Below are 12,133 nucleotides of genomic sequence, written 5' to 3'. Positions count from 1 at the left end.
TGCACACAGACGGGCACGCACTCTGCTCTCACTCACTCTCTGCACATGGACACACACAGACTCCTTGCAATAAACAGATATGAGTGCATGCAGACACGTGCACAGACACACACAAAGAAATAGATACATACAGATGCACAGACGTGCATAGAGACACATAGATGCAGATGCACACAGAAACACTGTGTGTACACACACAGGTGTGCACAGACATGCACACACAAATGTATACACACAGATGCACACACACACAGACACAAGCAGACGTGCACACAGAGAGATGTGCACACAGATGCAAGCAGACGCGCGCACACATGCGCACGCACAAACACAGACACACACACACATGCACAGACAAGCAGACTCAAGCAGAAGCGCACACACATGGATGCACATAGACAAGCAGACACACACAGACACAACCAGATGCTCACAGACACAACCAGATGCTCACAGACACACCCCCAACCACACACTTTCCCCCCAGAGGACCTCCTCCCTCTCAATCACTCTGAGGCAGCACCCCCCACCCCCACGAGCAGTCCACGGCTCCATCTCACTTCCTGCCAGCCCTGTTGCACTTACCAGCAGGGAGCTGCTGCCCAGCTGTGTCCGTGCCACTGCACACATGCATGGGGCCAGGCCGGCTCAGGCCAGGAGCATTGTACTATGCCTCTGCAGGTGGGTGGCAGCCCTGGGAGGGATGGCTACAGGGGGCTAAGGTGAATTGGGGGGGCCATAGCCCCCCACCCCAAGACCTCCCCCACAGTGCCGCCGCCTGCCTGCAGAGGTGCAGCGCTGTATAGTGCTCCTGGCCTGGCTCCCCCCACCACCAGGTGCGGCACTGCCCCAGCCTGCCCCCCAGCCCTGCCCCACTGGGAGAGGGGCCCTGCTTCTGGCTACAGCAGGGAAATAAATGTGAAAGTCAGGGCTTTAAACTGGGTGCAAATGCACCCAGTTTAAATACCCGCTTTTGCTTCCCTGCTGATGAGGATCCCAGACTGGGTGACCCTTGAGATCCCTTTTGGCCTTATTCTGATGAGGATCCCGGATTGGTAGGGGCCCCTGGGCTTGCGCCCAGCTGGCGCATGCATTAATCCACCTATTCAATGGAGCTATCAGCACCCTGCCAGGCCGGGCAAGAGCCAGTACCATGCCTTGGCTCGTGGAAGAATTTAGTAGCCCCAGCTGTGGTGGCAGTGGGGGAGCCCCAACTCCGTGGAAGTAGGAATGAATACTTGCTAAGTGCTGTACATGCATGGTACTAAAGGGGCTTTTCCTATTCTTTCACTGTTGGGAAAGGTAGCCAGGGTGATAGAGCCTAAGGACCACATAACCAGGACATTATTTGAGCTGCATAACGAGTGCCTTAAGCCACTTAAAAGTGTTAACATGCAGCCAATCCAGGGGTTAAGAGCTCCAGGAGCCACCTAAAATTACTGTGTTACAAGCCCTTTGCTTTCAACCTTTTATTCCTTTCACAGATACCTCCAAATAGTCATTCAAATATATGTAATTCAGATGCTATACACTTCCTTCTTTTACAGTGTAAGATAAGAGATACTGACTTACCATTTTGAAAGCTTTCTGCCTTAGTGATTGTACAGCCTGAAGACAGTTGTGTTTACAGTATATATACACACCCTGAGAGAATAAGTGTTTTGTAATGCCTAATGCTGCTTACATTGAAGGTATGTAAATAACTTAGATAAATATTTGTGTAGAAGTCACGTGTATTGGTTTAGAAATGGAAACGTTAGTCCTGATAGGCAAGGGAGTTGATTCAGCAGCTTTTGGATCACTCCCTTAGGCCAGACAAGCACTAAGCATATTACTTAGCTTTAAGTATATGTTCAGTTTGTCTTCAGTGAAACTATTCCATGTGTGTAAAGCCTAAAGAAATTTTAAGCATAAGTTGCAAGCCATCCTGGCCCAGGACATCCAGGATAGGTATGTATCAAATATCTTTTTCTAGATGTGCTAGACTAGATTGATTAGAAAAGAGAAGCAGACAGAAAACAGTACTCTTCTCCTAGTCCTCCAACTCCATGTCAAAGTCCAACAAGACATCATTTCCAAGTATCATTTCTTCTCAAACTTGCATAGTGAATGAACGAACTTGACAGGCAACCTGGGTTTTTTTCCTGGTTTTGACCCTGACTTGCTATGGAAACTTGGGCAGTTCCTTTACTTACAATTTTTTGCCTACCTCTGTGACTGCAAAGCACTTCAAGGCTTGCAGATGGCAACTGATATTCACTTCCCCTATTCTTTCAAACTTGTAACTTTTAGCTTATCCTATATTCATAGTCTCATAGTTTGTAGGGTTGGAAGGCACCTGAGCAGATCATCGAGTCCGATCCCCTGCCATGGCAGGAAAGAGTACTGGAGTCAAACAACGCCGCCAAGGTGTTTGTCTAGCCTTGATCATGATTCATGAGAGGCTGAACCAAGGTTCATTTGCTAAGACGATTTTACACTGATTAAACTGATTTTACACTAATGTGAGTACATATTTGTGAAGACAGAGCTGATACATTTTCATAGCCTGGAAGACCATGAGTCAGCTACATGGGCATTTGCTGGGTGAGAGAAGTAGTGGTGATGAGAGGTTACAATGAGTTTTTTAAAACTTCCATTAGAAAGGGGAGTTAGCAGGAGAGGTGCTTCAAGCTTCAGGTTTGTCTATGATCAATAATAGCCTAATGTGTGTTAACTAAAAGGAAGTGAACCATTCTTTTATTGGTCACTGGACGCGTCTACAGGAGACACTATGTTGTTATGGCAATGTAGTGTTGACAGGCACGAACTGTGACGCTGCTGCTATTGCACGGTAGCAACGAGCTACCGCACAGTAGCTCATTGCTACTACACAATAGGGTCGGATATTATCTGTGTCGTGCCTGGACTGCGCAGTACCAGTTGTTACTGTGCAGTCATTTAGTACTTGCTAAAGCAGTAACAACTGCACAGTCAGGCACATGTGTAAATGTGCCCGCTGTCTACTGTCTTTCCTGCACTGAGTCTTGACATACTGCTATAAAGGTCCATGTATCTAATAATTACTGATGTGTATGAGAATTTTTAAATGGCATTGCATAATGAAGAACTACTTGTTCATGACACATAAGCCACATAAAAAAATACAGCTGAAGCTGAATTCCCTCCAGGTAGGTATGGCATTAGACAAATAGGGGGACTCTATCCTATCACTTCTGCCTGAATTACGCAACAATTAGGAGGACAAGAACATGTAGTGCTAAATAAAATAGAAAGAGGACTCATGTTGACCTTTTGAATGTTCTGGCTGAAAACAGGGCAGTGGGAGAAAGGGAAACTGTTTCAAGGGCGTTACTTCTGACATCAGCCAACATGACTCAACTTGTACTAAGTGTTGTTTATTTAAAACATACCAAGAGAGGATACTTTTGGGGTCCTGACAGATCTACAATCCACCTCCTAACCCATTTGCAGATTACACGTCAAATCCTGTGCTGTATTATTTGAGTATGCGCAGCACAGTCCAAGAGCTAACTGGATTCAGGCTGGTGTATATGCCTCCAGGTCCTGTCTGGAGCAAAAAGGAAGAGCTCTTAAACCTGCAGGAAGGTGCTGTGCAAGCACAATTTGGCAGAACAGCATCATATACAAGGAGCTCATGAAGGAAAATAGCAAAGGGTTGTGAGTGGAACAAGAAACTGTAAGGCCAAAGCAAAAGATCTCTGCCAAGTGTATGAACAGGTCATCCTGTGGAATAGACTTCCTTCTTAACATGCTGCTTCTTTAAAGAGTTCTATGCTATCATGGGCATGGAGTCCTCCGCATGGTTAGATGTCAGGAAAAACTTTCTCACTAGGAGGGTAGTAAATACTGGAACAGATTACCCAGACAGGTTGAGGAATCTCCATCCTTGGAGGTTGTGTTAAGACCCAGCTAGACAAAGCCTTGGCTGAGATGATCTAGTTGGGGATGGTCCTGCTTGAGCATGAGTTTGGACTAGATGGCCTCCTGAGGTATCTTTTAACTCTAATTTTCTATGATTCTACAAAACCTGGTTGGGACAATTTGTAGGACCTCAAGGGGAGAACCAGTGGAGAGCATGAAGACCCCAGAAACAAGGAAGAAAGGGATGGCAATCCTAATCCCAAACTGCATTGGAGCCCCTGGCAGATGTTACACTTAAGACACGATTAACCAGTTTATTGCATGTAAATAGTAGCCCGGTCACACATTCAGTGTAATAAAATGGAAAATAAGCCATGAACTCATTTAACAAAATATGCATAATAATGTTGTGGTTGGTCTCCATTGCACTTTAAACTGAACTAAACTGTGGCAGGGTCCTTACCATGGAGCCTGATACCAGCTGTATGGTAGTGCTCTGATATCAGCCCTGGTGCTGTCAGTTCCAGCTCCAGGACTGCACCAAGCCAAGTTTGGCACTTGTACAGTCATGGTACTGGGCCTGACAACCATCTTATTGTCAGTCTCAGCTCTGGGACTGCACCAGAGTGTTGAACTTGTTCCTATGCAGTCCTGGGGCTGGCACTAATGGTAAGCTGATTGTTGATCCCAGCCCCAAGACCACATAGGTTCATGAGGCACCAGCCTTCTAATGCCAGTGCAGTGTAGATTATGATCCTGGGCACAGCAGGAAGTGCGATTATTAGGACTGGGGAACAGGTCCCATTGTGCCAATAAGTGAACCTGTGCCAGGGGCCAGACAGCTAGCTGCTGTTTGACACCCAGGACAATCAAACCGGAGGCTAGATAAGGAAATTCTAGCAAATGCCATGTTTCTTCTCCCTCCTCACGCATGCTTCCTCTTCCCCAGCATAGCCCTTCTCCCAGGTTTGAGCTCTGCATGCAACAGCAGGTTCTCAAGTGCTGCTTCACTGGCTGACAGCCCCCACGCAGGTTATAGAAAAGGGAGAAAGAGATGTTCTGCCTACTGAATGGCACCTGTTCCTACCAGTCAGAGGCAGCATACTGATCACCCCCCTTCCCCTTTAAACCATGGGCTGCAGTCCAGTAAGCACAGTGCATCTGCAGGTATCCCAGGTAAAGGTGCATCATTGGCTGAGATAGATACTGGGAGTCATTCTTGCTAGGGAGATAGTAGCAAGGGCCTAACCTTGGGGCTCCTGGCTCACACCCCTTTGATCCCCCAGGAGACCCTCCAGAAAGTGCTCTAGAAGGTAGTCCTTTTATCTGTGTCTTCAGGATCCTTTAGGGGCATGTTGCTCAATCAGGGTGCTAAGGCACCCGATGGTGCTGCCAGATCCTCTGAAAGGTGCTGGGAGGTTCGAGGAGAAAAGCAGGTCAGTAGATCTGTTTTTCACCTTTTATTAAAGATTTCCATGGAGAGGAACAGTTATACATTAATTTTCAAAACCGGGTGCCATTCAATTCACAGATGTCCCGGAGGGGCTGTTCCTTGAGGTCCGTTTCTTGTGCTCAGGCTGCAAAGAGGGCAACGCTTGGTTTGAGCTGGTGCTTTGCTACCAGGTACATTTTTAAAGGCCTGATCCTTAAATCAGTGCCATCCAATCCTAGCCTGCCTCCTTTGCTGATCTGGTCGGTCTCTAGGTGGGTCCGGCCCAGCTTCCCGCTTCCTTTGCTGCTCCCCTCGCCTCCCCGCCCGCTTCTGCACTGGCCCCGGGACTAGAGTCGGAAGGAGGCGGGCAGGGATTTGGGCCTTCGAGCAGAGCCCCCGTACGTCAGGACTCCGCTGACTTCTGCGGATATTAACAACTGGCTGCTTCAGCGACCTCCAAAGGAGCAGCCCTGCTCCGGGCGCTCTCCCGCCGCCGGGTACGAAGGTCGCCGCCCCGACCGCAGCCACTGCACAGACTACTCCCACCGCCGCCCTCGGGCTCCAGCACTGCGCAAGCGTGGCCCCGCCCCGCACGGAGCAGAAATCTCCCCTCCCCGTGCCTAGCTGCGGTCATGTGATAGTGCCGGTCACGTGACAGGATCAGCTGACCGCCAGCGTTTGGCGGATCGGGGCCCGGGCTTCACCTTGTTTCGCCCCGTGCCTGCCGACCCTGCGCCCGCAGATGAACGGGGCGGCGCCGGTGTGGGAGCGGCCCTGGTCGCTGGACGAGATCCGGAGGGGCAGCCAGGCCTGGTCGCTGGCTTCGGACGCGGGGGTGAGCGCGCGGCGCGGCCGGGCCCGGGGGGCGGGAAGGGGCCCCGCTGAGGCCTTGAGAGCACGAGATTTCCGCGGGGCGTCTGGACACGTGTAGAGACCAAGAGCTGGTGGAGGGCTCCCGGGCCCCCACAACCACCCACTCCAGCGGCAGCATCTGCGAGCTCCTCTCTTCGCTGCCGCTCTGCCGGCCCTGTCCAGTGCGAGCAGGAGCGGTGACAGGTCGGGCACTGGTGTGCGGACAACGTATTTCATGCTTACAGTAGCAATAGCACCAGGGACAGCAGGTATCCCTAGCTGTGCCCTGCTTTCCCTCCCCCCCCAATTGAGTCCTCAGAGTCCTCATGGAGCCATAATGCTCATAGCGCATGTCTGGTAGATGGTGGCATGGCAGTACATGGAGAAGTGTCTGCTGCCACTTGCGTTCAGTCCTGCTTCATGCCATTGGAGTCCTCTTTTGCTTTAATCTTTGTGGGTGGGTCATTGACAGGGATAAACTGATCCTGAGAGAAATACAAAATTGACCACAAAAATACTGGGGAGAACCTGTTACAGGAAAATCCAAATATTGAGCATTAGGCACCCATGTTAGGAGTTGTGTAATGTAAAATCCTTTATTTTGACACTGCCCTCTCAATTGACTGAGTTGCTGTCTCCAAGGTCTCTGGGGTCTCTTGTGGTTTAAGGTATCAGAAATTAAACAACATTTCCTCCCATGTTCTAAATAGCTCCTGCGTTTTCTACAAGAATTTTCCCAGCAGACCATCTCCAGGACACATGAAATTAAAAAGCAAGTGGATGGGTTGATTCACGAAACGAAAGCCACAGACTGTCGTCTACATAATGTCTTCAATGATTTTCTTATGTTGTCCAACACACAGTTCATTGAGAACGTGAGTACGCCAGATTCTAACGTCAGGCTTGTACTTCAAATAAGTTGATACCAGATCTGTTGTGGTGTGGAAAAATGACAAACTCTTACATTAATATAGAGAGCATTTTTCCCCTGGGTCAAGGTAATTTGATCACTTTCTTTACTCTCAGGCTGCTTGTCCCTCTCTCTCGGCATAATTTGGAGATATTTAGGCTTAAAATGTCTTCTCCTTCTCCTTGAGATGTCTCCTTCTTTCCCTTGTTGGTATTAGCTGCATTCCACAGGATCCAGAGGCAAGTGACTAGGATGATAAAGGGTTTGGAATAAAAGCCCCTTGAGTTGAAGAGGACTGATGTGGTATAGCCAATATCTATATCTCTGTGCCTGGAGGTAGGGGTTGACTACCTACTGCCCACAGGCTGGATCTGGCATGCACAAGAGGTTGAATCCAGCCCAGCAAGGTTTGAGTTGGCTTGGGGTGTCATGAAGGATCTGGTGTTATGCAGCTGTATGGAGCTGTCTATCCCTGCTGCAGCACCCTCCTTTACAGCCCTCCCTACTGCTTTATGTGTCTGAACTTACCCAGCCCCTCTGCACCTTCAGTAAGGGTAAGCACAGGCAGCTTGTGCTACCTGGGCTGCAAATTTCCACTCCCCAAGGAGTAAGGGGTTGGATTGTAAGCTCTGTTCAGTGTAGCAAAATGTTGCTGACCCCTGGTTTAGAATATCTTCTTCAATTTGGTTATATGAGTTTGTATAATAAGGTTTCCTTCTGTGAAGAAGATTCTTCGTAGTTTAATTTGTAAGGCACTCTGGGGTGTTTGTGAAAGTCACCCATAGAATGGAGTCTGTTGACATGCATTATAATTGGCGTTGGTGTTGGGGCAAGCAGCAGGATGTTCTAAAAGCTTAAACCACATTTCCACCCAGAATGCTCATGTCTGACTTCTTAGCTGTAGTAGTATGTGGTAGAATCAGGAGTACAACCAAAGATTCCTGCTTTAACCTCTACTAGGTTTCTTACAAGACGTAAATCAGCCCTAGCCACCTACCTCAGAACGGGCTGTGGAAAGATGGTGAGTGGAATCCATGCAATATATCTGCACTGCTTTTGGAAGTAGGGCAGATATAGTGGTTGCATCTCAACATGTCTTATACTGAAGTTGCACATATAACTTTAGGATGCGCATTATGCAAGTTGAAGCATCTTTTTTTATTATGCTGGTAGCTAGCTTCATCAGAGGTTGTGGTTGGAATATAATTGCAGTTGTCACTGTTGCTTGTTAAAAAATGGTATTGGTTGCAAATATTTAGTGCTTACAAATTGTGAACATCAGTATTTCAGCAAAGATTGGTTTGAAGTGTTAGCGTTATATGCTTACTAAGGAAGCAGTGTCATAATGATGTATGGTTTAAATTTCTTTAGGCATGCTAAAGCACTCGGCAGTTCATCACATATTGTGCTTTCCTCAGCATTGTACTGATTGTGCTTTGCTTTAAAAAAGTAACAATACTTTGCAAAGGACAGCCCAATGGAGAAATGGTGCCTTTATTTTTAGTTACTTGTAATATCTATTTGACCAAGTAATATTGTGCCCAGCATAACACTGCTGTATAATAACTTTGAAAAAAGCTGGTGATAGTGTGACTGTTTTAAAATCTCTGAAGGACTGGACCAAGTTGTCTCAAGTTGGTTGGTCAAAAATTGAAATACTTGTATTCAGAGGGATGATTTTAATTGTTTTTCCTAAGTTTCCTATGCCTTCACTAATCTGTGGAATGATGAGACTCTTGTGTACAGTTCTGCACACCTCTATTCAAGAGAGACTAATTTTAGCAGGAAGAGGTGCAGAAAAGGGCTATCTCCGAGAAAGGCTGAGGGATGATATTATAGTGGCATTTGAAGAGTAAACACCAGAAAAGGAGGAAAGCTATTTAGGATAAAGTACTGTATGGTGGTGGCACAAGAATACAGTGCATAAACTGGCTCTGAATAAGTTTAGGCTAGAAATCAAGTCTTTATCCATAAGAGGATTAAGATTCAAGAGCAGTCTCCAAATAGGAGTAGTGGGGGGTGAGACAACCCCAGGCTAGTCTTAAAACCAAGCTGAATCAGCTTATGGAAAGGCTTATATGATGTGGTTTCCAGGGATGAATGAGGTCTGGACTCTGACCCAGCAGATCCCCTTTAGTCTAAGAGCTCTGAGACTTATCTGATGATCATAACATTCTGGTGAGATCCTTGCAGAAAGGAAGCCAGCAAACCTTCTAACAATGCAAAACTAGGAGCTGGAAGTAACTGTCCTAATTAAATGCACTGAGGCCAGCTTGAAAATAGCATCATGGGATCTTTTTAATGTAAGTGTTACATGTTGGTCTGTTTTTAATGGGGCATTAATTGACCCACTTAGATATTCCTTTTGCCTTGTGGAGAAGCTTGGTGTTTAGCACCTCCATCAATGCATTACATTTTATTTAAATTAATTTGCTTAAATCCATAGAGAGTGTATGATGAAGAGGTAGAAGAACCCATTCCCAAAACTGAAGTTGGAGACAAAGCGGAACAGGTAAATTGATTTAACTCTGTGTGCTGTCAGTGTGCTTGGAGGTTCAGAAAACAGAAGCAGACAAACTTTCCCTGTGATTTTTGCAACTTGTAGGCCAAATCCTATTCATCTTGCTCCTGAAAGTCAGAGTCAGTTAACAGTGCAACAAAAGAATGCAGGAGCGCTATTGAGGATCACTGCTATATTGTCTGCCTGTGGTTCCTTTACTACGCTAGCTTTCCTTGTCTGATAGCTGATTTTGTTTAGGTCTTAAAGTGTAATGTGTGTTTGTAGGAAGAGTTAAATCCACTTTCTAAATCGCGGCTTTATGGTAGACCTGACATTGTAGCCAAAGTTCTGCTAATGGTGCAATGTTAGGAAGTCTTTAGCCAGTGGATTGTACAGATGCAGAAAACAGTTCATTTTGGGAGTTCTTAATTAAATTTCAGGTAAAAAAGGACACATTTTAACTATGTGAAATCTTGAAGCTTACTTGGAATATTTTCTCTGGCATGTAGTAAGGTAGCTCTGTTAAGCATTGCCTTATATTATTGACCTGAACTTTGGTAGTTACATTTTACAACCAGAACAACCCTAACCAAAACTAAACAGAAAAATGTTTCTCTCTGACTTCTCCAGGAGAAAACTCGGGAACAAAAAGAAGCAGATCTGATCCCAAAGATCCAGGAAGCGGTGAACTATGGGTTGCAGGTCCTGGACAGTGCTTTTGAGCAACTGGATATCAAAGCAGGAAATTCAGACTCAGAAGAGGAAGAAACTAATGAAAGGGTAGAACTAATTCTTGAACCAAAGGTAAAGCAACCTTCTTCCCTACCTCCATGAATATTGGACCTGAGTGCTTTTTCACTTGCAACTATTCAAGTGGGGAGTGATGACAGGGAAATCATTACATTGAATGATTGGCATCAGATTGAAACTACAGGTTTCCCTCATATTTAAGCTGTATATGTGTTCCCAGAGAACAGTGCATAAATTGAAATTGCATAAAGCAAACCCACTTTACAATGTAACAAATAGGGATAGGTTCCCATGGTGATGAGGGAGGGAGTGAGGCTGGGACTAGGGAAGAGGTGGGGGGAAGGGTGCCATTCCCGGGGCTGCACAAAGCAGCAAAGCTGAGGGAACAGAGCAGCACTTACCCTAGCCCTGGCTGCAGCAGCCCCAGGAATGGCCAGTGCCAGCTCTCTGCAGCTGCTGAGCTGTACCATGCTCCGCCTGTCCCCGCTCACCTCTGCTCCTGGGATGTGTCATGCCCTAGTGCAGGCAGCTGGTGTTGGCTGCTTTTGGGGTTGCTGCAGCTGGGGCTGGGGTGAGTGCTGCGCCCAGTACCGCCAAGGGCTCCACTTGTCCGCACTCACCCCAGCCCATGCTGGAGCAGCCCCAGGAGCAGACAACACCAGCTGCCTGCACCACGGCATGGCACAGCCCAGGAGCTGGGAGGAGCCCGGGCATGGGAGGACAGGCGGAGCTTGGTGCAGCCCAGTGGTTGCAGGCAGCTGGCACTGGCCGCTCCTGGGGCCACTGCAGCCGGGCCTGGGGTGAGTGCAGCCACGGCCCCTTCCCCTCCCCCTACAGACTTACCTGCTTGGGGCGGGGGGGGGGCGCATCTATGCCGATCACGTAAGAGCGAATTTACCTCGCATATGATGAATCTTGAGTCTAAATATGCTCATCGCATAAGAGCGAATTTGCATATAAAGAACCCGCATAAATTGAGGGAAACCTGTAGTTACAACCTAGCTCTGTCTACTTGTAGCAGGTTAAGCAGAAACACTCCTTGTTGAGTGGTTGCTTGTTGCATGCTCGCTTGGCTTTCTGGTTGGCTCAGAGGCAATGGAGAGGATGGGAAATGAATATATTGTATACAAAAAGCAAACACTAATTTGACAGCTATACATTTTTAGGGCTTTATAATGCCCACTAAAGTAAAAGTGATATTTCGTAGTAGGCTTGAGAAGGGGCATATTGGATTTTGGGGTAGGATAGGGACCTTAATTAACTTTTTCCGTAGCACCACAGAGGAAGAGCAAAGAAATCAAGCATGTCTTCTATATTTAATTAAAATATCTCCATTGGCTTAGTGAGTACAACTGCTAACCATCATTTTTAGACTCAAGACTTTGGCACAAGATATGTACCCTATTTTGTCATCTGTAACCCACACCTTTTCACCAAACAAGCTGGTGAAACTTAAGGTGCACATCATATGTGAGAAAACTGGATCCTCATGGGTTCAGAAATTTGGCAGCAGGGGAACTCTGGTAATGTTTCATAGTTTCTAGGGTTGGAAGGGACCTGAGCAGATCATCTAGTCCGACCCCCTGCCATGGCAGGAAAGAGTATTAGGGTCAAACGACCCCAGCAAGGTGTTCATCTAACCTCCTCTTAAAAACCCCCAGGGTAGGAGCCAGCACCACTTCTCTTGGAAGTTGGTTCCAGACCCTAGCCGCCCTGACCGTGAAGTAGCGCCTCCTGATATCTAACCTAAACCTACCCTCTGCCAGCTTGTGACCGTTATTCCTGGTCACTCCTGGCGGTGCTC

General features: G+C 47.1%; 2 protein-coding genes across 2 annotated transcripts in view; one reads left to right on the top strand and one right to left on the bottom strand.

Moving 5' to 3' along the window:
- The window catches only part of LOC109287438 (beta-microseminoprotein-like), a 13,662-nt gene extending 11,999 nt beyond the window's left edge, over nucleotides 1-1,663 (bottom strand). The window contains exon 1 of the mRNA XM_019502535.1: nucleotides 1,573-1,663. Within this exon, the coding sequence (XP_019358080.1) occupies nucleotides 1,573-1,575 (3 nt within the window). The 5' untranslated portion in view covers nucleotides 1,576-1,663. The remainder of the gene's footprint in view (nucleotides 1-1,572) is intronic.
- Nucleotides 1,664-5,983: 4,320 nt separating this feature from the next.
- LOC109287436 (WASH complex subunit FAM21-like) overlaps nucleotides 5,984-12,133 on the top strand; it is a 74,289-nt gene continuing 68,139 nt past the window's right edge. The window contains exons 1-4 of the mRNA XM_019502534.1: nucleotides 5,984-6,152; nucleotides 6,880-7,044; nucleotides 9,526-9,591; nucleotides 10,210-10,383. Coding sequence (XP_019358079.1) covers nucleotides 6,060-6,152; nucleotides 6,880-7,044; nucleotides 9,526-9,591; nucleotides 10,210-10,383 — 498 coding nt within the window. The 5' untranslated portion in view covers nucleotides 5,984-6,059. The remainder of the gene's footprint in view (nucleotides 6,153-6,879; nucleotides 7,045-9,525; nucleotides 9,592-10,209; nucleotides 10,384-12,133) is intronic.

This window comes from Gavialis gangeticus, unplaced genomic scaffold, assembly GCF_001723915.1.
Source record: "Gavialis gangeticus isolate Ggan-Ray unplaced genomic scaffold, GavGan_comp1, whole genome shotgun sequence".
In the NCBI taxonomy this organism is placed as follows: Eukaryota; Metazoa; Chordata; order Crocodylia; family Gavialidae; genus Gavialis; species Gavialis gangeticus.
Note: the sequence above shows the minus strand (reverse complement) of the source record. Positions and strands in the feature narration are given on the sequence as shown.